The sequence below is a fragment of the Microcaecilia unicolor genome, chromosome 4 (genome assembly GCF_901765095.1).
Source record: "Microcaecilia unicolor chromosome 4, aMicUni1.1, whole genome shotgun sequence".
In the NCBI taxonomy this organism is placed as follows: Eukaryota; Metazoa; Chordata; class Amphibia; order Gymnophiona; family Siphonopidae; genus Microcaecilia; species Microcaecilia unicolor.
Window position 1 is genome coordinate 161,575,992 of NC_044034.1, and position 25,990 is coordinate 161,601,981.

At 44.0% G+C, this 25,990-nt stretch overlaps 2 protein-coding genes across 2 annotated transcripts; one reads left to right on the plus strand and one right to left on the minus strand.

Annotated features, from left to right (window-relative positions):
- Positions 1–10,054: 10,054 nt before the first annotated feature.
- LOC115467967 (uncharacterized protein C11orf96 homolog) lies at positions 10,055–10,835 on the minus strand. The gene has a single exon (XM_030199475.1). It carries the CDS (start codon positions 10,516–10,518, stop codon positions 10,156–10,158), a length of 363 nt encoding a protein of 120 aa, XP_030055335.1. The 5' UTR covers positions 10,519–10,835; the 3' UTR covers positions 10,055–10,155.
- Positions 10,836–15,738: 4,903 nt separating this feature from the next.
- LOC115469641 (uncharacterized protein C11orf96 homolog) lies at positions 15,739–16,131 on the plus strand. Its single transcript, XM_030202434.1, has one exon. The coding sequence runs from the start codon at positions 15,739–15,741 to the stop codon at positions 16,129–16,131; it is 393 nt and encodes a 130-aa protein (XP_030058294.1).
- Positions 16,132–25,990: the final 9,859 nt, after the last annotated feature.

Genomic DNA, 25,990 nt, shown 5'->3' on the forward strand with positions numbered 1-25,990 from the left:
AAAGTGAATGTTTTAGGAGAAGAATGCAAGCACAGTTTGAGGGGATTTAGCTCAGGCCTTTTTCTGTAATAGCTCAAGGCAAGTTACATTCAGGTACAGTAAATATCTTCCTGTTCCTGAAGGGCTTACAATCTAAGGCCCTGATTCTCAAAGCTACTGTGAGCATAAGCATGTGGTTAACACTGACAGTGCGTGTCTGTTAATGTGCGCCAATGCTCAGAGGGATTGAGTGCGGGTTTTAATGTTTGTGGCAAATTGTACTGACGTATTTAAAATGGATGTTAACAGTGGGCCCAAGATGGCGGTATGAAGTGAGTTGTGAGAGGCAGCTCTACAACCACTAGTCATTCTTCTTCTATTAATTGTGTTTGATTATTGCTATTTATGCTTAAAAGAAAAGGCAAACAGAGTGCTTACCCGGCTGCTCCTGTGGTGCCTTTAAAGGGGCCAATGGATAGCTTCACCATGCTAATGACGGATTCAGGACAAGATGCCGTGCTGCAACTTGGTGTGGCGGGACTCAAACAGACTCAAACATTCAAGACATTGATCTATAATCAAACATCATTAATTAAGGACAATATTTTGCTTCATAGGAAAATTGAGAATTTGGATAACATAATTAGGCAAAAAACATTTCACTTTATAAATTTCCCCACGGTATTATCTGCCTCTCCAGAACAATCTTTCCCTCCGGTATCCAAGACTTACTTTATATCACCATATTCAAAAAAAGATTCAGGTCAAGAGCTGGCCCTTGGGACAGATATCTCACTAGATAGTTTAAGTTTGACTCAAACTTTAGAGGATGAGACATTTAGACCTGAGACTATAATTGTGAACTTTGTCCTTGAACTTGATCTTAAAACTTTTCTTTCGGTATCAAGATATTATGTCCCGTGATTGTAAGTTTAGAGTGTTCCCTGATATGGCAAGACCTAATCAAAATCAACGTCAACAATTTTTGAAATTACGCACTTATATGATACAATTAGGAGGCCTTTTATGGCTTACATTTCTCTGTAAATGTGTTGTTAGATTGAACTTGGTTAAATATGTATTTTATGACCCTGGTCACTTGTCTAGTCTTCTAGATTGTAAGTTAACAAGCTCTCCCTCTTCTCAGGAGGTTATTCCACCTTTACCACCTATTTTAATACTGTAAAAGATATTACTAGTAATGGCTGCTCATTTCTTTTTCTTCAATTGTTTAGGTATAGATGGGACCTGCTTCCTTATTTATGGACTGTTATGATAGAGAAATAGATTTATTTCCCCTTCAGTTATACGCATGTAAATTTTCAATTTTATTTTTATTTTCTCTATTTATTTCTGTATCAAGAGTTATTTCTTGGGATTGTAAATCATAATTACTACAAAAATTAAATGGATGTTAATGAGCTCAGTAAGTATTTCTTAAATATACATTTAAAATCTGCTCCCTTACACACAAGATACTATATGGAGAAGCCCCTGAATACATGCTCAGGCTCATCGATCTGCCACCTAGAAATGCCCTCAGATCTGCAAGGACCTACCTCAATCTACATTATCCCACCTGCAGGAATGTCAAATACAAGACCCTTTATGCTTCGTCCTTCCCTTTCATCAGTCCAAAATCCTGGAATGGTCTGCCAAAACAACTTAAAGAGCTCATCGACCACCAACAGTTCAAGAAGACCTTAAAAACATTCTTATTTGAAGAGGCTTATTCCACTGGCAACTCCACTGTTTAACCTCACTCACTTGTAGATGCTTCACCCCTGACATTTTCCCTGTGTCATCCCATGTTCCTTCCCCTCCTGCCACATTCCGAATTTGTGCCATCTATGTAACCCTAGTAGCGCTCTAGAAATGTTAAGTAGTAGTAGTAGTAGTATCCTCTTGATTTAATGTAAGCCACATTGCTCCTGCTCCTGTGGGAAAATGTGGGGTACAAATGCACCAAAAATAAAATAAATAAATAATTCCTTCACGATGCACAGATGAAAATGCTGCAATGCACAGAAGGAAATGATGACTTCTAATGCCTAAGGGCTTCTTTTACAAAGCCACACTAGTGATTCCTGTGCAGTAAGGGACCCTTTTAAAAGGCACGCTAGCATTTTCAGTGCACGCTGAATGCTAGAGGTGCCCATAGGAATATATGGGCATCTCCAAAGTTTAGCATCTGCTTATTTTTAGCACGCCCTAAAAACACTAGCGTGCCTTTGTAGAAGGGTCCCTAAATGAGAGGAAGCCCATTCAGTTCCTATGGGCTCCCTCTCATTTGCCGCCTGGCTTGATAAAAGAGGCCCTAAAGGTTTTTATCAGGTCAGGGGAAGCAATGAAGGTTTTGAAGAGGAAATATCTTGTCAATTTTTCACATTGAACTGCCCATTTTGTCCTCTTTTACAAGTTTTAAAGACAGACAGGAAGTAACAAACACGTGTGAACAACTCCGAAAGTAAAAGCACACATCTAGAAACATAGAAATATAGAAAAAAGTAGGCAGATAAGAACCATATGGCCTATCCAGTCTGCCCTTCCACGCCATCTACCCTGTCACTCCCTTAGAGATTTTATGCACTTGTCCCAGCTGCACCTGTTCATCTGTGCCTAAATATTGCAAAAAATGGCCACACAGCAAGTGTTACCCTTACCATACTGTCATTTCCATTCGTTTTTTAAAAAGTCCTTTTACCAGCAGCAGTAAAAGGAAGCCTCGGCGCTCGGCAAACCTGCATTCCCAGGGTGAACTGACTTCAAATAATGCTCTATACCCAGAGATGAACTTAGCAGAAGTGTAGCCAGGTTGATGGCGCAGGGGGAGCGAGAGCGGACTTCCGCCAACACTGGTGCACATTTTCAGTGCTGCACAATGAAACAAAATAGGCACTGGCGACAGCAGAACTCCTTTGGGGGAGCGGCCGCTCCTCTGGCGCCCCACCTAGCTATACCACTGGAACTTAGACACAATCACATCTGCTCCTCAGGCTTAGGGAGCTCATTGCACCAAGTTTGGTAATGAGTGGTCTGGATTACTGCCATGCCCTATACCTGGGCTTGGATGGGTCTGGTATTAGAGCATTGCAGGTTGTCCAGAACACTGAGGCATGTCTTGTCTCCAGCCTGCCATATTTCCAGGATACCTCCTCAGTACAGCAGGAGGTCCATTGATTACTGGTGCGGAAAAGAATTCAGTTTAAAATCCTGCTTTTCATTCATAAAGCTTTGCAGTCTGATGTTGATTATTATTTGAGAACTGTTCTCAGGATCTATCAGCCAAATAGGTCTTTCAGATCAGTGGGGACTGATTTATTATCTGTTCCAGCTGTGCAGAAGATACACTTTGAAAAGACGAGGCAAAAAAAACATTTTCAATAGCGGGTCAAGATTGAGGAATTCATTGCTGGAGCAGATTAGAATAATAGGGAACACATGTCAATTAAGAAAAATTGTTGAAAGCATATTTATTTGCAGAAACATTTATGATGTGAAGAATTGAATTTTTATTTTATAGTTGGATGAAAAGACTAATTATTGTATAGCGGAGACAAGAGAATGTGGCTGTATTTTGTTTATTTTAATATTGTTTTTTGGATTTTATGATTATGTATGCATTTTTGTAATCTGTGTAGTAATTATGCAGAATATAAATAAACTAAACTAAACTTTACACACTATAGTGAGAAATTGATGCAAAAAGGTGATAGTATTATTCAGCTGGAGAAAGTCCAAAGCAGAAGCAGGAAGACACCTTCTATGGAAACCCAAATGCTGAAGCCAAAGCAGGAGTAGAGGATGACAAAATGACCAAATCCACCAGGGAGAAGTAATTCAAAGTGGATTAATTAAAGCACCAAAACAAGAGGAGCTGACCCAGGCCATGTTTCAGTGGTTGCAGCTGCCTGCCTCAGCCACGTGCTTCAGGGGTCACTATTAGAGAGATGCACGGGGACAGAAATCGAACCCATCCCCACCTGTCCCCGCTGGAATCTAACCCATCCCCGCCTCAAGTAATCTCCTCTATCCCAGCCCCCAGCCCGCCCTGCCCTTGCCATGCCACAGTCACCTTGACCCCCTCCCAAGAAAGCCAGATTCTATAAGCAGTAAAAATACTAGTAAAAGTAACATAAATCATTTTCTTTCATACTCTCCTAAATACAAAAACAGGAGACGGGTTAGATAAAACAGGAGATGAGGTGAGTCTATCTAGCCTGTTATATGGGCTGCTGAAGTCAGTAGGCGGAGATTGCCACCACACTGGTTCACCCAAAACAAAAAAATTATTAGAAATAAGGGACTTTTTAAAAACATTTATATCACATTTTCCCAAGCAAACTCGGGTTCAATGTATCTTATGTTTGAAAATACAATGAGTCAGAAAAGAATTCAGTTATATCATGGGAGCAAGTAGACGGATATGCTGCTGAAAGTCTTGACAGCCATTTTAAAAAAGCAGCAACAGTGAGAGGATCAGCAGCAGTGGGCAGGAAAGAGGGGGGATCTTTCCTGCCCTGAAGAATCTAGTAGATCACCAGGGTGGCTTGAGGTATATGTCAGGAGGGTACCCTGTGGCTCTGGGAAGGGGAGGCAGAGCTTGGATCGCCATGCATTTCCATAGGAACCCCGCAAGACCTGGATTGATCCCTGTAGACCTTGAAGGGCTTCTCTGTGGGAATCCCACCATCCCTGCTCCCATACAGCTCTCTAGTCACTACGCACAACTTAAAGACACATGGCGGTGTATTTTCAAAGCACTTAGATTTACAAAGTTCCATAGGTTACTAAGGAACTTTGTAGTCTAAGTGCTTTGAAAATGTCCCTGAGACTTCTAAGAGCAATGTCTGGTGCAGAAGACAAAGCATTAAGCTGACCAGTGAATTTTCCATGGTGTGTTACTGTCCACACTGCAGCGCTGTGGAAGCTGCTGCTTTTACTGGCTTTCCAGCTTATTTTCAAAAGAAAAAGACGCCCATATTTCGACCCAAATTGGGAGATGGGCGTCTTTCTCCCGTGTGCGACCAAATCGGTATAATCGAAAGCCGATTTTGGTCTTCTTCAACTGCATTCCGTCGCAGGAATGAACAAAGTTGATGGGGGCATGTCAGAGGCGTGGCGAAGGCGGGACAGGGGCGTGGTTATCGGCCGAGGAGAGATGGGCATCTTTAGCTGATAATCGAAACAAGAAGGGCGTTTTGGACGAGAATTTGGTCCGCTTTATTTGGATCCTTTTTTTTCAGGTCCAAGTCCCAAAAAAGTGCCCCAACTGACCACATGACCACCGGAGGGAATCGGGGATCACCTCCCCTAACTCCCCCAGTGGTCACTAACCCCCTCCCTCCAAAAAAAACCAACTTTAAAAACTTTTTGTTCCAGCCTCTATGCCAGCCTCAAATGCCGTACCCACCTCCATGACAGCAGAATGTGTTCTATCCTGTGACAGCCTTTCCCTGGTTCTGATGTGGCTCTCGGGTGAGTGTGACACCTTTTCTGTTATGCGCACTGCAGAGTCACATCAGCAATGCATTGTGGTGGGTGTAGGGTATTGGGCTCAGTGATTCCAGTAGCTTGTGTTAAATGCTCACGATGTTGGTAGTTGGTAGGCTCTACTCCCATGGTGCTTTTCCCCCTGCTTACTGGGTCAGAGTGTGCCCTGTTTTGTTTCCGGTAGTCCATGAGGTAGGGGCCATTTTTGTAACACAGTTTTAGATCCCTTTCATGTGTTAGCCACGTTACAGCACTTAGTTTTTCCCCTGAATGTTGCTGCAAGAGGGCATTGTACACCATTCTGCCAGCTCTGACCTACTGCTAATCTCAGTACCAGGAAGACTCTTTGCCAGTGGGGCACAACCTCTGATCTGCAGTTAACTGTGAGTAAACATGCTTATTCAGGTGTCAACTGGTGTGCCAAGGTTATACAGCAGCAACAAGTCCTAGAGGCCTGCATGTATGCAAGTTCCTGGAGCACTTTTAGTGGGTACCGCAGTGCACTTCAGCCAGGCGGACCCAGGCCCATCCCCCCTACCTGTAACACTTGTGCTGGTAAATGGGAGGCCTCCAAAACCCACTGTACCCACATGTAGGTGCCCCATTCACCCCTAGGAGCTATGGTAGTGTTGTACATTTATGGGTAGTGGGTTTTGGGGGAGGGGGTTGCGGGCTCAGCACCCGTGGTAAGGGAGCTATGCATGTGGGAGCGTTTTCTGAAGTCCACTGCACTGACCTCTAGGGTGTCCAGTTGGTGTCCTGGCATGTCAGGGGGGTGAGTGTACTATGAATCCTGGCCCCTTCCACGACCAAATGGCTTGGATTAGGACGTTTCTGAGCTGGGCATTTTTATTTTCCATTATTGCTAAAAAAAAACAAACGCCCAGCTCGCAAACGACTAAATCCATGGCATTTTGGTCCGTACACACTGTATTTTCGAAACAAAAGATGGACGCCCATTTTTTTCGAAAATACGGTCTGTCCCACCCCTTCACGTACTCGTTCTCGGACATAGACACCCATGGAGATGGGTGTTCGCGTTCGATTATGCCCCTCTTTGTCTTCTGCACCAGACATTGCTCTTAGTTGTCTCAGCGTCTTAAGTTGTGCATAGTGACCACTGAGGCAGGTGGCTGTGTCCACCGAAACATGGCCCGTGTCGTGCCCTCTTGTTTTGGAGCTTTAATTAACCCTTTAGCGTCCAATGTTCCCATCATTCTGTTCCCATATGGCTTATTACGGGAACATTGGACACTAAAGGGTTTTAATCCACTTTAAACTACATCTCCCTGATGGATTTGATCATTGTGTCATCCTCTACTCCTGTTTTGGCTTCAGTATTATTCAGCTGCCATTTTAATCCATGGGAGCTCAAGTGTGCAGGTGATAGCTGCCTTACTGCAAAGCAGGTATCCCTAGAGAGAGAAGGTTATGGAATGACAAAAATAGTTCTGCTATCAGCACCTCCAGAGCTCAGCCAGACTGTGCTTGCGAGACTATCACCTAATTGCACTCCTGCTTTCATATATTCTGTTATAGGCCAAGCTAAGGCTTTAATCTGCTTCAAGGAAAATCCTTTAAAAGCTGCATTATGAATGCCTGTTTTACTTGGCATTCCTTTCCATTTTCTAAACTCATGGTTTAGTTGTTTTACTATACTAGTAAAAAAGGCCCGTTTCGGAAACAAATGAAACGGGCGCTAGCCAGGTTTTCCTCGTAGTGTGTATGTTTGAGTGAGTGAGTGAGTGTGTGAGTGAGAGTGACTGTGTGTGAGAGAGAGAGTGACTGTGCGATTGTGTGCCAGAGAGAGATTGAGAGTGGGTGCTTGTGTATCCTTGAGTGAGTGTGTGTGTTTGAGAATGACTGTGTGCGAGTGCGTATGTTTGACACAGTGAGTGAGAGAGACCGAGTTTTCACAGAGATACAGTGTGTTTGACAGAGTGAGAGTCTGCTTTTCCCCCTACTCCCTTGCCCCCTCATCCAACTTTTCCCTTCCGTTGGCCCCCCTCCTTTTCCTCCCTCTTCCCCCTCTCCTGCCTTCCCCCTCCCCCTCTGTCCCCTCCCACCCTCTAGTGAGTGAGTGTGAGCCCCTCCCCTCTCGCAAGGCCCCACCCCCACTTCTCTGGTGTGAGGATCCCCTCCCCACCTCCCTTTCCCTCTGTTAAGTGGTCTGTGTTCCTTCCCTGACTTCCTCCTCCTGCATGCCTGCGTTATGGAAAGAGATGGGGCAGGCTTTCCCCGTTTACCCCCTTGCTGGGAGGGTATGTTCTGTTTGGTGATGATGTCGCTTACCGAGGGGGGCACCGGGATGTCCCTTTAATTCCTCTATTGGTGCCGCTCTCTCTACCGCCCTGCCCTCGACGTCATAGCGTTTTGACGCGAGGGCGGATCTACAGTTTTCTCTTTTTTTTTTTTTTGTCCTCGTCACTACTCCGCCGTGGCACCCGAAATACCGAGGGGGGCTCCGGGATCTCCCTGCAAGTCCTCTTTCGGCGCCACTGTCTGTTCCGCCCCGCCCTCGACGTCATCGTGTTGTGACGCGAGGGCGGAGCTACACACCCCCTCTCCGTGTTGTTTTTTTTTTTTTTGGCCTTGCCGCTACCTTCTGTCTTCCTTCTCTGACTTCTTCCCCCTTCATGCCTGCATTATTCATAGAGATCGGGTCACTGTTTGGTGGAGGGGGGGGGGTTCTGCTTGGGGACTGGAAATAGCGAGGGGGGCACCGGGATCTCCCTGCAAGTCCTCAATCGGCTCCAGGAGGATTAGTTCCGGTGGGCAGCAGCCCCTGCCTGGGTCGCCATTTGTTGGGTGGGGTCCTGGTGGTAGGGGGGGTCCTGGTGGTAGCGGTGGCAATGTTGGGGGGGGGGGGTTGGTGAGGGGCGGCGACTTTGGGGGGTGGGGGCGTTTTGAAGGGCGGATAGTGTGTCTCCTAATGGGATGTCATTTTAGGCATCGCTTTTTCGTTTCGTTGAGTGTCTGTGCTCCGCCCGCGACGTTATCACGTTTGACGCATGGGCGGGGCAGACACTCATGGAGCAAAAAGCGGTCTCTGCCACCTCACTTTAAAACGTTGGGGAAAGTGAGGCTTCATTAGAACGTTGGAGGTGCGTTTTATATAGAGAGATAAACCACCCTGCAATGTTTGCAGGAAGGGCAGCATATTACATCTTAAATAAACTATAAACTATAGCAAGGAAGTTTTCTATTAGTCGACACCCAGGTCTTTGTATATTATTATTTGACAGCCCAGGCCTGACTTAAGGCTCAGGATCTAAAAATGACAGGAAAAGTACAGGCCTTTAGCCGTTATCTGAACTCTGAAGTTCCAGCAAGCTCCTGAGCTATTGGGACACATCATGCAGCAAAATGAGGGAGAAGCTAGGGTGCAAAAACCTCAAAAACAAGACACAGATGGCTCCTCAGGAAGATGTAGCAATATATGGGTAACAGTTGTTTTTGGAAAGGCCAGGTGCAAGGGGCTTGCAAAAGTTTGTGGTTGAAGCTAAAAGATGAAAAACATGCTTTTAAGATTTGGAGCTACTCATTAGCATAGCCAATCAGTGTTAACCATGACATTAACATAGATCCAGTCAGATGTGATTACTGTCATATTACCCGTATCCTGAGTAAACCTATAAAAATCGGTGTACTTCCTGCTTCAAGTTAGAGGGGCGGCCATGGCTGCTCTCTCTCAAGGGGAAACCAATGTAGTGCAATAGAATTGGCAAATTACCCAATTGCTTTCCCATGTATACCCTTGAGTGGTAAAATATGTCACATAAGACTAAAACCCAGAAAGTACCTATGTGCAGCTGGGGTATTATATTCCTATAACTAATTGATTGTACATGCCACTTGTATATTACTTTGGTAAGTAAATAAACTTATAACCTTCATAACTAAACTGTCTCATTTTCTCTTTATTATTAATATCTGTAAATGACCTCCAGATTTAGTTAAGAACAAGTGCACTGTTCTATCCGGGGATGGAGTCAGATGTAGATGCAATCAACCTTCTTAAAGTTCTCTCTGGTATTAGACAGCTGAAATGTAATACCAGGCAGAACTTAGGGGACACCCAAACCCAGGGAAAAATTCATCTTCTACATAATCTTGTGTTAAGAAGATAAGAACAGAAACCAGATAATGACATCACAGAGGGGTCTCCAGTTATAAAATAAAACATATTTATTTATCGACTTTCATAGTAATATTTAAAAATATATACAGATATTAAACAAAATAGCATAAAAGATATAAAGTACAAAACCAAAGTGTTCAGTACGTATAAATAGAAAATTCTATAATAAAGCATCACAGAATAATAATATCTAGGAAACACCCAGAAATGCTTTGCTCCCAGCTGAAAATGTCTCTCAAGATCTGGTCCCTTCAGGCTGGTTTAATCCTCAGCACAGTGAAAGCCAAAGTCAGACTGTGAATGGGGCTTCCTGTTCACTTTTGAGCAGCCTTCCAGGTCCCTGCTGTCACTGACTGGTGATTACTTTCCTCTCAGAGAGAAAATGAGTCCAGTGTCAGTTTAAGTAGCTTGGCATCCAGGGATCTGCAAACATTCCTCTTTTAAAATCTCTCATTTCTAGAGATCTTCTCCCCTCTGAAGTTACGCATAATCCTGAAGGGCTGTCATCATCCTGTGTTTGACAAGCTGAGGACCACTGGAACTCAGATACCAGAATCGGAGTCACTGGAGTCCGGGCTGTCACTCATTTTACACCTGATGAATTTCTCTCTCTGCAGGTGCAGATTTTGGGTGCTTCTCCTCAGATCCTCCAGAGACTGCAGGAAGGCTTTCTTGGCTTTCTCCTCCTCTGTGGGGGAAACCCCTTCCTCCTCCACCTCCTGGATCTCATCGAAGGTGACTGAATGGGACTGATACCAGGACTCACTGGGTCTCCTCAGCTTGCCTCTGGGTGCCTTGGCTTGGATGGGCCGAGGGAACTCCTCAGTGATGTAGATGCAGTGAGTTGGCAGCTCCTGGTAGCTGCAGCAGGTCCCCAGTACCTCAGCCTGCTTGGTTACCATCATATCCCCTCTTTTCTGCTTGATGTTTGGCTTTGGGTCTGATAGCAGTAAGGTCCCTTTTTCTCAGGGGACACAGAGACAGAGTTTTGCAGTCACTTACTGCTCAGGTCTTCCAATGTGGCAGGCTCTGGTCCCTCTGTCCCAGCCTCTTGTTGAGAATCTCTACTCTGTCTTTTCCCTGATAATCTAGGAGGAGATTCTCTGCTCCCAGCTCTGCTGCCTCTCTCCCAGGCTTTGCTGAAAGCTGCTCCTTGTCTTCTTCCAGGCAGCCCAAAAACAGCAGATTGTGCGTGTGCTGAGTCCGGAGCTCTGTCTCAGTTTCTCTCCTCTCTCAGAGCTGCTCCTGCTTCTGCTCCCCTCATGCTGCTCCTCTGCTTTATATCCACATCTCCCTCCCACAGGCTGCCAGCTGAATCACAACTAATACCATTTATAGCATGCCATCCGGCCGGGCTTGGCACTGACGTATCTGAGCCATAGGTACAGTTCAGAGGGGTAAAATCTACTGAAGGAAATCCCAGCACCTCATGCAGCAAAGGGTTCTGGGGAGAATCAAAACTGCTCCTTCTTGCACTTAGACACTAAAATGGGAAAACATCCAGGGCAGGGCCAGTGCAAGGGTTTTGGGTGCCCTAGGTGAACCTTTAGCCTTATGACCCTCCCCAAATTAACGTTTGAGCCCCTAATCTGCCCCCCCCCCGACATCATGCTGCTTAGTCTGCCTTCAGGTGCAGACTCTGCAGCATTTTGATAGCCCTTGTCTGGCCACCTCTGCTCCCGATATCCTTGTAGATGTATGACCCCCCCAGAGCTAGACATGGGGTCTCACCATGATCTGTACTATGGCCCAATTCCTTCCTTTCTCTTATTAGTTCTGCCGCTCCCTGGGCACCCTGGAATCCCTCCAGCTCTGAACACCATCTTGTCACACTCTTTCATTGCCTTGAAGTCATCAGATATCATTGCCTCATAGTCTCTCACCCCCATTATGTGTCACGCCCTTGAATTTCTGCACTTTAAATAACTCAATGAATTTAATATCTCTCTATATAAAAGGCAACACCAACGTTCTATGAAGCCTCCAGGCGGAAGTGTGAAGGGGGCGAGATATCCGGTTTCCCTATGAGTGTCTGCCCCGCCCTCTCTGTAACACAGTCAGTGAAGGAAAACAGCAGAGCACGAAATCAAATCGCTGGCTCTGTAACAGTGAAGGACTCAGAGGGGGGAGGGGAGAGAGGCCAAAGGGCAGGGACACACACACTCCCACATGCACACAGAAGAAAACATTGCTAGCCCCCGTTTCATTTGCATCAGAAACGGGGCTTTTTTACTAGTTGAAACATAAATGCCAAATGGTCCTCAAGCTTTCTTAGATCGCTTCTCATGTTGTGTACTCCCTCAAGCATGTTCACTCCATAGTATGAAAAAGAATTTTTCCTCCTTGCTCCTCTGCCATATTGCGCATGAAGAGACTGAAAAGAACTTGCCTCAGAACTTAGACCTGTGACATTCCACTCATGAGTTACACTTCTTCAGAGTGAACTCCATTTACAGTACCAGCCCCTGACCTACTGTCTGTTCCTCAGCTAGTTTCTTATCTAGTTAATACCCTAAATCCTAGTACTAAACTTCAATTTGTTTATATGATTCCTATATAGAACATTATTGAAAGCTACACTGGAATCTAATTGTACCATATCCAGCACTCACCCTTGATCTAATTTTCTTGTGATACAATCAAAGAAATCAATCTGATTTATCTGAAATGGTTGCCTTCTGATAAAATCATGCTGTCTCAGACCAATAAACCCATTGGCTCCCAGATACTTCAGCATCCAGTCCTTCAGAAAAGTCTACATTAAATTTTCACACAATGACATCACATAGATTGTACCTGAACAGGTCATGTAGGAAACCCACCAGAACCTCTCTGGCCTCCATTAATATCCCATCCAGCCCCATGGTTTTGGCCATGCTCCGATCTGCTTTCATAAGAACATTCTCTTATCTATTTATTGATCTATTTACTATTGAGATGCATTAACTGCCTTTCTATAGAGATTCACCCAAGGCAATGTACAGCAGGTACATCTTGTCATAACTTACAATTTTGTTAACAATATAAATAATACAATGACCAAATATAAACATAAATACAATCAATGAGGCAAACTTGGAGACTAGCAAAATGAATCCTAATGATAGAAAGAACATGATAGAGTATCAGAAATATAAACAATTAACAGCACTCAAAACAATCATATAACAGACATGTGATACATGGCTGCCATGCACCCCATTACCATACATACCCACTAAGAACTAGCAGGTCATCACCAATCCCTTCTTCAGTCAATACCAAATGGAAGTATTTGTTTAGCATTTTGCCTTTTTCCTGATCTCTACATCCTAGTCTTCCAGTATCAGCTCTGTCCAGCTTCGTTTAATCCACATACTGGAAAAAAAAGTCTTGCCCCTCACTCTTTTAGCTCTCCCTGTCTCTGGATATGTTCCCATGTGTTCGTCTTTATGAGATCCCTTGTATCTTTTGCTTTCTAATCATTGTGCCTTATTTTTTTTCAACTACATCTGCCGCTTTGAAATTATTATTATTTTTTTCAAACAAAAAGTTGTGTTGCTCTTTCAATAATACCTCTTTTCATTTCAGCTCATTGCTTACCTCTCTTCAACCAGTCCTTTCTGCACCTTTGGATAATAAACTCTTGGTGCCACCTGGTGGCTCAGTGGCAGTGCTGCAGCCCATCATGGGAGAGACCCACCTGCAGTTCTTGAGTCTGGGGATGCTGGTGGAGGCAGCACTCAGAGCACCATGGGAGGACAACTTGCAGCCACTGTAGTGGCCAGGTAGGGTTTAGGTGTGCTGGATTCTGGAAGGAGCCACAGCCAGTGTTTCATGAGCAAGGACTGTTACTTCAGTGGCAGGACCAGATGCGTGGTGAATAAAGAATTGATGTAGCTGTGATTGAAAGCTTATGAAACAGTGGCCCAGCAGAAGCCAAATTCAATTGCACTAGAAGCCCATAGAATACTGACAGGCAAACTGGAAAGGATGGTAAACTCTCTGGTCAGGAAAGAACTGTGTTAATTGTGGTCTAATGTAAGAAGAGATGTATATCTGTATTATTATTTCTTTTTATAACTTTATCTTATTTATCTTTAAGTTGATTTATGATATATTCTTCTTTTGTTTCTAGTACAAGTGGATACTTATAATAATTACTTGAAATCCTTAAAAAAAAGTAAAAAGAAAGAAAGAAAGAATTTCTGTGAACTATTCATTTTAGAGCACTGTGTGTTTGTCTTCAATACACGTTGGCAGTATGGTTCCAAAAACAATGAATGATTCCATCAGTATTAAAACAAACAGGATAAAATATATAGAGTTAAGCTCTGAAATGCATTGCCAGAGGAAATGGTGAAAGCACTGAGGCCCACTTTTACTGCAGTGGGTAAAAGGTGTCTTGTTTTGCTTTGCTTTAAAGGAAATGGCTGTGTGGCAAGTTAACCACTTGCTGTGTGGCCATTTCCCTGAGGCATCCACTACTGCCACCTGTTTAGGAGGCGGGAAGGGCTCCTGCGCTAACCCAGTGGTAACCAAGCAGCATGCAGTGCTGACTGATTACTGCCAGGTAAGTCCCCGGCACAGAAAATGTTAAAAAGCTAGCAAGCCAGAAATGGTGTGTGGAGGGGGCAGGCACTACCGCCGAGATCCTTCAGTAGCACAGCGCTAGTACCCGATTGGCATGGTGTTGTAAAAGGGCCCCTTAATGTAGCAGGGTCTAAAAATGGTTTGGATAAATTCCTGGAGGAAAAGTCCATAAACCATTATTAAGGTAGACTTGGGGAAAGCTACTGCTTAATCCTGGGTGTAAGTATAGTTATAGCTTAATAAACTTGATATATATACTATTCTATCAAGCAAGGTCTGAGCATTTACAATGCAATCAAATAAAATTGAAAAAAAAACCCTGCATAATTATAAAATTGCAACAGTCAAGAACTCATTCAGGCAGAACTTTCCTCAGGAAGCCCCTCAGAAAGTGCTGGAATCCAGACTTGCCATCCCAAATGCGCTCTGAAAAAATTAAGTTTTCAATTTAATCTTAAAATTCTTAGGAGTCCTCTGCCTCAATGTCAATTCAAAACTGATTCCACAGTTCTGGGGCATCAAAAGAAGGCAACTCTCTTGCGCTGATACTAGGAGAGCTCTAAAAAGAGCAGGAATAGTAGCATGGAATCTTGCTTCTCTTTGGGATTCTGGAATCTTGCTTCTCTTTGGGATTCTGTGACCTGGATTGTCCATTGTAGAAACAGGAAACCGAGCTAGATGGACCATTGGTCTGACCCAGTATGGCTATTCTTATATTAAACATTGGAAGAGTGCAAAGTTCTTCCTGGATTATGAGAACAGATCTAAGTAGCAATCTTACTACTTTTGAGGACTCTTCTAGGTACTTATGACCTGAACTGGCCTACTGGGCCAGATTCTGACCCATTATGGCAATTTATATATTCTTAAATCTTGGCAATTATATGTACAGGCAAATCCCATAGAACCCACTTAAACTAAAATATACTTAGATTCAGTGTTCCTGCAGCAACCTCCCTACCTCCACACCACCTGTTAGAAGGACCAGTCTTAATTTTCCCGAGGACCCTCCCTGCATGATGTTCTGGGATTTCCTTTAGCAGGGCTTACCCCTCAATACCCTATACATGGCTCAGATACGTCAGCGCCCAGCTCTGCCGGATGACTTGCTATAAATGGAATTAGTTGTCACTGTGCTGCCGGCTTGTGGGAGGGAGATATGAATTTAAAGCAAGGAAGCAGCTTGAGGGAGGCAGAAGCAGAAGCAGCTCTTGGAGAGAAGGAGAGAAAGTGGGAGAGCAGCTCCAGATTTAGCATACACAATCTGCTTCTTCTTGGACTGTTCTAGGAAGGCGAGAGGCAGCTTTTAGCAAAGCCCTGGAAGAGAGGCAGCAGAGCTGAGAGTCTCCCCTGATCAGCAGGGAAAGGACTGAGCAGAGATATTCAATCAGCAACAAGGAGGAAGCAGCCTGGGACAGAGGGATCAGAGCCTGTCACATTGGAAGAGCTGAGCTGTAAGTGACTGCAAAACTCTGTCTGTGTCCCCTGAGAAAAAGGGACCTTACCGCTGTCAGACCCAAATCTCTCAGAACATCAAGCAGAAAAGAAGGAAAATGATGGCGACCAAACAGGCAAAGGTACTGGGGACCTGCTGCAGCTACCAGGAGTTGCCAACTCACTGTGTCTACATCACTGAGGAATTCCCCCAGCCCATCCAAGCCAAAGCACCTACAGGCAAGCTGAGGAGATCCAGCGAGTCCTGGCTTCAGTCCCATTCAGTCACCTTCGATGAGATCCAGGAGGTGGAGGATGAAGGGGTTTCCCCCACAGAGGAGGAGAAAGCCAAGAAAGCCTTCCTGCAGTCTCTGGAAGATCTGAGGAGAAGCACCCAAAACCTGCACCTGCAGAGAGAGAAGTTCATCAGCTGTAAAATGAGTCACAGTCTGGACTCCAGTCACTCGAATGCTGCACTAGTAACCCTCAGCCTGTCACACAGAGAAGGATAATGGAATTCTCGTCACATAGTAGGAATGTGTGAAGTTATTTCAGAAGAAGGGTCTTTGGCTGCAGATGTACTTAAAGTCTAACACTGGACTCATTTTCATTCTCCCTGAGAACTTGTCAGCAAGTGGGACAGAGAAGCTGCTCCAAAAGAGAAACCAGGGTTCGAGTTTGGTTCTCACTCTGTCCTGAGGGATTAAACCAGCTCCAAGGGACCAGATGCTGAGAGATATTTTGAGCATGGAAAAAACATTATCCAGAGGCTCTGGCTGTTTCTTACTTAGATAATATTTTTAATGTTTTGATTGAATTGTTTTCTATTAATGAAATGACATATAATATATATTTGATGACCACCTTATGTTTATAGGTTTTTGGAATGAAAATTGTTTTTGCATTTTTCCTATGATTGTCTATGAGCAGCAGTGACATTTCTACACAAATAAATACTTTTTATGAAAAGAAGCTCTTTGCTCTCTGTTGATTTCCTATAGAATTTCTGCTCCTTTTAAAGTTAATCAAACTCCATGTTATCAAAACATGTCTGTCTTTTACTGTTGGACACAATTGTTGCCCAGGTATTGTTCATGGCTCTTGGATGATAGAAATTGCAATGGTGACACCTAGAGGGGCATAATCAAACGTCGCCAGCCAAATAGATTGCCAGCAATCTATGTTGGCGGCGGCGCTACAGCTGGCCAGAACCGTATTATCGAAAAAGATGGCCGGCCATCTTTTTTGTCGATAATATGGTTTAGCCCGGCCAAATGCCGTGGAGTTCGCTGGGTTTGAGATGGCCGGGTTTGTTTTTCAGCAATAATGGAAAGTTATGTTGGCCATCTCAAACCCCAGCCAAATTCAAGGTATTTGGCCGTGGGAGGAGCCAGCATTTTTAGTGCACTGGCCCCCCTGACATGCCAGGACACCAACCAGCCACCCTAGGGGTCACTGTGGTGGACTTCAGAAAAGCTCCCACGTGCATAGCTCCCTTACTTTGGGAGCTGAGCCCCCCAACCCCCCCCCCATACCCACTACCCACAAATGTACTGCACCCACTAAAATTGCTCCAGGGACCTGCATACAGCCTCTAGGACTTATTGCTGCTGTATAACTTTGGCACACCAGTTCACACCTGAAGACTAATCTCTCTGAAAAAGTCCTTTCTTGAAATAACCACGTTTACTCACAGTTAACTGCAGATCAGAGGTTGTGCCCCACTGGCAAAGAGTCCCCTGGTACTAAGATTAGCAGTAGGTAAGAGCTGGCACAGTGGTGTACAATGCCCTCTTTCAGCACCATTCAAGGTAAGAACTACGTTCTCTAACGTGGGTAACACAGGAAAGGGAACTAAAACTGTCTTACAAAAATGGCCACTACCGCATGGACTACAACAGGAAACAAAACAGGGCACACTCTGACCCAGTTAGCAGGGGGGGAAAGCACCATGGGAGTAGAGCCCAGTACCCTACACCCACCACAATGCATTGCTGATGTGACTCTGCAGGGCACCTAACAGAAAAGGTGTCACACTCACCCGAGAGCCACATCGCAACCACGGAAAGGCTGTCAGACGATACAACACATTCTGCTGTCATGGAGGTAGGTACGGCATTTGAGGCTGGCATACAGGCTGGCAAAAAAGGTTTTTAGTTTTATTTTTTTAGTATGGGAGGGGGTTGGTGACCACTGGGGGAGTATGGGGAGGTCATCCCCCCATTCCCTCCAGTGGTCATCTTATTTATTTATTTATTTATTTATTGCATTTGTACCCCACATTTTCCCACCTTTTTGCGGGTTCAGTGTGGCTTACAGTACGTTATGAAGACTGGAAGTACATTTTGTTACAGCTCAGTTATGGATTACATTATGAGGTGTTATGAGACAAGTTTTTTAACAAGGAATATAATAATGGAAAAGATCATTGAGACATTGGAAGGAAAGAACGGGAAACTAAGAGGGGCGATACACTGGAGGGAACCCGAGGGAAACAGGTATGAGTGAGGTAAGTTTGCGGGAGATGAGAAGGTGAGGTAGGGGAAGGGAATTCAGAGTGGCTGTAGTGATGCATTGTTGGACAGTGAGTGCGGTTTTATGTGTTATGGTTCTTTCCGTAAATTTCCTCAAAGAGGTGGGTCTTCAGTAGTTTGCGGAAGGTTTTTTGCTCTTGAATCGTTTTCAGGTTGCGTGGCAATGAATTCCAGTACTGCGTGCTCATGTAGGAAAAGGTTGACGCGTGCAGTGTTTTGTATTTCAAGCCTTTGCAATTAGGGAAGTGGAGGTTGAGGAAAGTTCTGGATGATCTTTTGGCGTTTCTTGGTGGTAAGTCTATTAAATCCGACATATAGGCTGGGGCTTCACCGTGAATGATTTTATGGACTAATGTGCATACTTTAAAGGTAATGCATTCTTTAAGTGGGAGCCAGTGTAGCTTCTCTCGTAAGGGTTTTGCACTTTCATATTTTGGCTTTCCTAAGATGAGTCTGGCTGCTGTATTCTGGGCTGTTTGGAGTTTTCTCAGTATTTGCTTTTTGCAACCTGCGTATAGTGAGTTGCAGTAGTCCAGATGGCTGAGAACGAGGGATTGCACCAGGCTACGAAAGACGGATCTTGGGAAGAATTGTCTTATTCTTTTCAGTTTCCACATGCAGTAGAACATCTTTTTGGTTGTGTTGTTTGCCTGAGTTTCGAGTGTTAGGTGGCGGTCGATCGTGACTCCAAGGATTTTTAGCGTCTCTGAGATTGGAAGGTTTAGTGTTGGTGTGTTTAAAGCGGTGAATTCTTTCGTGTTGTATTGGGACGTGAGTATCAGGCATTGAGTTTTTTCTGCATTTAGTTTCAAGCGAAAAGCATCTGACCAGGTGTTCATGATGTGTAGACTTAAGTTGATTTCACTGGAGATTTCTTTAATGTCTTTTTTGAAAGGGATGTATATAGTTACATCATCGGCGTAAATATATGGGTTGAGGTTGTGGTTCGATAGGAGTTTCGCCAGGGGGATCATCATTAGGTTGAAAATGGTTGGTGAAAGGGGAGATCCTTGTGGTACTCCACATTCGGGTGTCCAGGCAGCAGACGTGGTTGAATTTGATGTGACTTGGTATGATCGTTGAGTTAGGAACCCCTTGAACCAGTTTAGGACATTTCCTCCAATACCAAAGTATTCAAGTATGTGTAGTAGGATTCCGTGGTCGACCATGTCGAAGGCACTTGACATGTCGAATTGTAGGAGGAGTATATTGTTGCCGGTTGCAATCATTTGTTTAAATTTAGTCATGAGGGTAATCAGTACTGTTTCTGTGCTGTGATTCGACCGGAATCCTGATTGGGCATCATGCAGTATTGAGTGTTTGTTTAGATAATCTGTGAGTTGTTTAGTTACCATTCCTTCGGTTATTTTGGTTGTTAGTGGTATGGATGCTACTGGTCTGTAGTTGGTTAATTCGCTTGCGTTTTTCTTTGTGTCTTTAGGTATTGGGGTGAGTAAAATTCTTCCTTTTTCTTTAGGGAAAAGTCCGTTTTGTAGCATAAAGTTTACGTGGTTCGTTAGGTCTGTTATGAATTGTAGAGGAGCTGATTTCATAAGGTTGTTTGGGCATATGTCTAGTTTGCAGTGGGATTTGGCGTATCTTTTTAGAGTTTTCGAGATGAGATCTTCTGATATTAACTCGAAGTCGGTCCAGGTTCTGTCTGCTGGGTATATTCCGGCTTCCGGGTCTAGGCATTCTAGAAGTGTGACGTATTCGATAGGGCTGGTGGGTATTTTAAGTCGTAGTTGTATGATTTTCTCTTTGAAGTATTTCGCAAGGTTGTCAACATCTGGTATGTCTTTGCTGTTGTTTGTAACTGGTGTGGTGTCTAGAAGTTTGTTCACAAGGTAGAAGAGTTTATGTGTGTCATTGTAGTTTGGTCCTATTATTGTTTTGTAGTGTGATCTTTTAGTCTGTCTTATGGTGTATTTGTATTTCCTCCGGAGTAGTTTCCAGGCATTTAGTGTTTGTTCATCTCTCTTTTTGTTCCATGCGCGTTCTAGTTTTCTGACTTGTGTTTTAAGTTTTTTCAGCTCTTCGTTGAACCATGGATTTGCTTTTTTCCTGTGTGATGTTCTAGTTTGGATTGGTGCGATTTTGTCTAATGTTGTTGTGCATAGATCGTCCCATTCTTGGAGGAATTGGATGGTGCTAGCACTTGTTGTCCATTCGTTCTGGTAGATCTGTTGCCAGAATGTTGTGGGGTCTATTTTTCCTCTCGTGGTGTATGTTGTTCGCTCATGTTTGTTGATTGTGTTTGTGTGTGTTTTTCGCCAGTAGAGAGAGACAGTTGCTTTATGGTGGTCTGACCATAGTGTGGGTGTCCATGTAGTGTCTGTAAGTATGATAGTTTGGTCCGGGTCAAATTTGTGTGTTATTATGTCTAGTGTGTGTCCTTTTTTGTGTGTTGGTTGCGTGTATGGCGTGTGTAGATCCCATAGATTTAGGAATTCTTTGCATTCTCGTGTGCTTGTTGAGGTGTCGTCTTCAAGGTGTAGGTTGATGTCTCCTATTATAAGGATGTTTGAGGCAGATACACAAGTGTTCGAGATGAAGTCCATGAGTTGTGTTTGGGAGTCTTGCCATTTTCCCGGTGGTCTGTAAAATAGGATTGCATTAAGGTGTCCTATTAGGTTTGGATGATTAATTCTTGTCGAGGCGAGTTCAAGTTGTGGTGAGGTAGATTCACCCGTGATTGTGATAGTGAATTCCTGTTTGTAAATTATAGCTATTCCGCCTCCTCTTTTTTTTCCATTTCTTGTCCAGTGGGTGATTTTGTATTCTGGTGGGCACGCTTCTAGGATGGCGGGGTCTGTGGGGCTCTGGAACCAGGTTTCTGTGATGAATAGAAGGTCTAACTTATCTGTGGTGATCCAGTCTAGTATATCTATTGAATTGCTTACTGCTGATCTTGCATTGATGTATCCTAGTTGGATTGAGCGGTGTAGTTCTGTGGGGTGGTTAATTGTGTTTATTTTTATTAGTTGTCTGTTTATTCGGTGACTGTATTTATTGTTGCTGTTACTTTCCTCTTTTTGTTGGTGGTATTCATTTTCCGGGATTTTTTTTCCTTTTGGTTGGTGGTGTTCATTTTCTGAGATTTTTCCTTTTGGTTGGTTGTAGTATCTTTGGTTTGGTGAGTTGTTGCTAGGTTGGTGTGTTATGGGTGGGTTGTAATGAATGTTCTTTAGAGTGGGCATTGTGTGTATGTGAGTGCTGTGTGATTTGTGAGCTGTGGGGTTATTGTTGTGTTGGTTGTGGAATGTGTTTACGTGTGAGAGTACGGTGAGACAGTGAATAGTTAAAAGTGTTATGCTGGTGTTCATCTCTGTGGTTAAGACTCTGTGGCAACCATTCAAGTGAATTACATTTAAAGCGAGGTAGGCTTACAGTTGCTTTTAAGCTTACCAATATTTCACACTGATCAAGTGAGATAGTTGCATTTAAGTTAAGCTATTCGCATTGCAGTACAAAGCTATATAAGTTGCATTTAAATTAAGCAGTTAGCAATGCAAGTACAAAGCTATATAAATTGCATTTAAATTGAGCAGTTAGCAGTGCAAGTACAAAGCTATATAAATTGCATTTAAAATTAAGCTGTTAGCAGTGCAAGTGTAGAGCTATTTCTATAGTTTGTCTTTAAGCGAAGCAAGGCACTTACATTAAAGCTTTCAATTTAAGCAAAGCAAAGAATTGACTTTAAGTTAAATTAGAAGCAGTACATGCAATTAAAGCAAGCTAAGCAGCAGTTATTGTAGTTATTACGTGCTGTGTTGGTGATCGTGGTGCTCTTTGCCCGTTTGCTTTGATCGTCTTCCCGCCGTGTTTGTCTCATCTTTCTCCGTTGTCCGTTGCCAGATTTCCTCGCTTCTTTGCAAGTTCAGGAGATTGGGCAGTGATTAGGGAGCGGCGTTTGTATCTGTGGCGTTCAGCGCTGGATGAATTTGTGCGAGACGGTGCAGTGCGGGTGTGAATCGAGGGAAGAGGTAGTGTGGACGGCGTGATCCCGGTCTTGGCTCCAGCACCAGTGTCCGTCTTCCACGTGGCTTCGGTGCTTCCGGGTCTCCGTGTTCAGGCTTTGTTCGTCTTTCGTGGGACTACAGTCTCGTCCGATATTCCACCTCCTCGAAGTTAACGGGGTTTTGTTCGCAGGCACTCGATCGGTGATTCGCGCTGTGCGTCTGACCGGACAGTCAGCTTCAGTGTCGGTCTGATCTCGACGGGCCTCTCGCTTGTTCCCCTGACCTAAGCGGCGTACCTGTTGTAGTTCAGGATGTGGCGAAATCGCCGGACGCTGGTCAGTAGGCCTGAGTCGGGTTGATCCTGGGATAGTGCTCGGGTGGCGGCCTCGTGGAAGGGCCCGATTCACTCGTCTTCCTGTGATAGCCCGGTGAATTTCCTCTTCCACCTCCGCTTTCAGCTTCCTCTTTTGGCGGTCCCCGCTCTAGAGGAGATATTCCACCTCCTTGTCCTCGACGGGGGCCTCCCGGGTCGCGATCTTTAGTCGATCCCGGTGGTCCTCTGCGGAGCTCTCTGGCTAGGAGTCTGATCAGGTCGCCATCTTAAGGCATCTGGTCAGTTGGGGCACCTTTTTGAGGCTTGGTCGTGAAAATAAAAGGACCAAGTAAACCTGGCGAAATACTGCTTAACGCCGCTTTTTTTTTCCATTATCGGCGAAAGCTTGCCATCTGGTAGCCATGCCCATGCCCACCCATGTCCTGCCTTCGCTAATCTACCGACACGGCCCCTTGAACTTTCACCGGCGAAGCAACGGGAAAGCGGTGATGCTGTCAAAAATGCCGCTTTCGATTATACCGATTTCGCCACTTTTAAGAAATTGCTGGCCATCTCCCGATTTGTGTTGGAAGATGGCTGGCGATCACTTTCGATTATAAGCTGGCTAGTGGCCAGAATTTGGGTGCAAGATCACAGGGTTCTGGTGCATGTCCTCAACCAAGTACTAAGGGCCCCATTTACTAAGCTGTGGCAAAAGGGGGCCTGCGCTGGCGTCAGCATGTGTTTTTCACGCGCGCTGAGGCACCCTTTTACCGCAGCGGGTAAAAGGAAAGTCTCTCTTTCCTGCAGGAAATGGCCATGTGGCAAGTAAAGCACTTGCTGTGCGGCCATTTCGGAGGGGGAGCCCTTACTGCCACCCATTGAGGTGGCGGTAACGGCTCCCATGCTCCCATTGAGGTGGCGGCAACCAGGCAACACATGGCACTGCACGATTAATACCAGGTACACTCCGGCACTACAAAAATAAATACATTTTTGAAGCATTGGATATGATGGCGGGCTAGGGGTGGGAAGTACTGCTGGGCTGCTGTGGTAACCCAGTGGTACTTCCTGTTTAGCTCACGGTAAGCCTATGTTGGGCTTACCGCTGCTTGGTAAAAGGGGTCCTAAGTAAAGTAGGTCTGAATGAAACTCTGGTTTGGATGGAGCTAGAAACTGTTAAACTATAGAAACCTAGAATTATGGCTTTCTTATGTCACCCCCTAATTCTGTCTACTCCCTCAACAGTGTTCACTGTCCCAGAGTTTAGTGTCATCTGCAAAAATGCAAAACTTTTCCTACTACCCATGGTGAACATGTTGAACTGTATCTACCCAAGGACTGATCCTTGAGGCACTCCACTAACCACCCTTATTATATTACAGAGATGCCAAGTTACCCAGTTCCAGGCTGGAGATTTGGGGCCAGTCTTGGATTTCTAACCGCTCCATCATGGTGCATTATGAAACTTGCAGCACAGATTTCAATGGGCAGGATCAGGCACTACAAATCTCACACTGCTTTGGAATGTAAGTTCAAAACCAGGAATGGTCAAAATCTCCAGCCTGGAACTGGGTAACTTGGTATCTCCTATATCACTCTATTACACAATAAAGGAATTTCCTAGGTAAATGAATATTTATCCTCAGAAAAGATCCTTTGAAAATTTTCCCCACTGCAGTGTTAGAGTGGGCCAGCTGAACTAGATGCGGGGAATTAATTTTCAGATCTTCACATATTCTTTACCCCCTCCTATGTTGCATCTTCAAAGTAAGCAGAGGTAAAGGATTCTCATGGATTCTTCATGTGGGGTGGGGAAGGTTTATCTCTGAAAACTGGTTTGTAGGCTCATAGATACAAAGTGGAGTGGAACAGGTAAACGTGAATCGATTGTTTACTCTAACAGTGCATAGACTAGGGGACACTATGAAGTTAAATAATGGCACACATAACAAATAGGAGAAAATATTTTTTCACTGAATAGTTAAGCTCTGGGACTCATTACCAGAACAAGTGGTAAAAGCAGTTAATGTAGCTGGGTTTAAAATGGTTTGGACAAATTCCTGGAGGAAAAGTCCATAAACTATTATTAAGGTAGACCTGGGAAAAGTCACTGCTTATCCCTGAGGTTAAATAACATGGAACCATCTACTTTTTGGGACTCTGCCAGGTACTTGTGACCTGGAAACAGAATGCTGGGTTAGATGGATCCTTGATCTGACTCAGTAGGGCAACTTATGTTCTTAAAGTACCAACAGCAGGCAGAAAGGCAGAAATGACTACTTGTCTGACATCAATTCAAGAATGGGCTAAAAACAACAAACTTTGCCTGAATCCAAGTAAAACCAAGCTTCTCTGGGTCCCTAACACAAGTGGATACATACCTGACATCAAAATCTCTTTTGGGAAGTATGATCTCCCCCTGAAATCACGTCAGGAACCTTGGAATACAGGCAGATTTAACACTAACTCTGATTCCCCAAATCCAAGCAACCTTCAAGAGCTGCTTCTACTATTTGCGACAACTACACTGCCTCTTTCCTTACATCAAGAAGGTAAATATTATCCCAGTTGTGCATACCATGATAACATCAAGATTGGATTACTGTAATGCACTCTACAATGGTCTGATACAAAGGGCCTGCACCAGCTCCAATTGATTCAGAATGCTGCAGCAAGATTAATAGAGAGTTTTATTTATTTATTTATTTATTTGCTGCACTTGTATCCCACATTTTCCCACCCATTTGCAGGCTCAATGTGGCTTACAAAATGTTATGACATTCACATTAATAGAATAAGAATTTCAGAATATAGATGCAGATAGGTGCATAAGAATATCATAGCAATCATTTTAACGGAATAATAATTTCAGAATAAAGGTGCATAGGTATATCATGAAGGATTGGAAGTGGATAAATAGATAAAACATAACATAATGATATCAAGACAAGATATAATATTCAGTAATGAGGATGTAATGAAATAAACTAATTAGGAGAGTTCCATAATAGTTGTTTTTGGAGTAATTTGGTAGTCAAATCATTATGCGGGATCTTTTTTGTACATCTTTATAAATAAGTAAGTCTTCAGTAATTTTCGGAGGGTTGTCAAATCGTGTGTTGTTTTTATGTTGATCGGTAATTCATTCCATAGTTGTGTGCAGATGTATGAGAAGCTAGATGTATGTATAGATTTGTATTTAAGTCCTCTGCAGCTGGGATAGTGAAGGTTTATGCAAGTGCGTGATAAACTTTTGTTGTTTCTCTCTGGTAAGTCTATTAGGTCTGACAAGTAAAATGGGGCATCTCCGTAAATAATTTTGTGAACCAAGGTGCAAACCTTGAATGCAGTTCGATCCTTCAGTGGGAGCCAATGCAGTTGTTCTCTAAGGGGTCTGGCACATTCATATTTCGCCTTATATTTCATATTACAAGCGATGTGACCACATCACACCATTTTTGCAAAATCTTCATTGGATACCAGTACAATACAGGTCTAAATTTAAAACTCTATGTCTGATCTTCAAGGCCTCTAAACGAAAAGGCCCAGAGAACCTAAA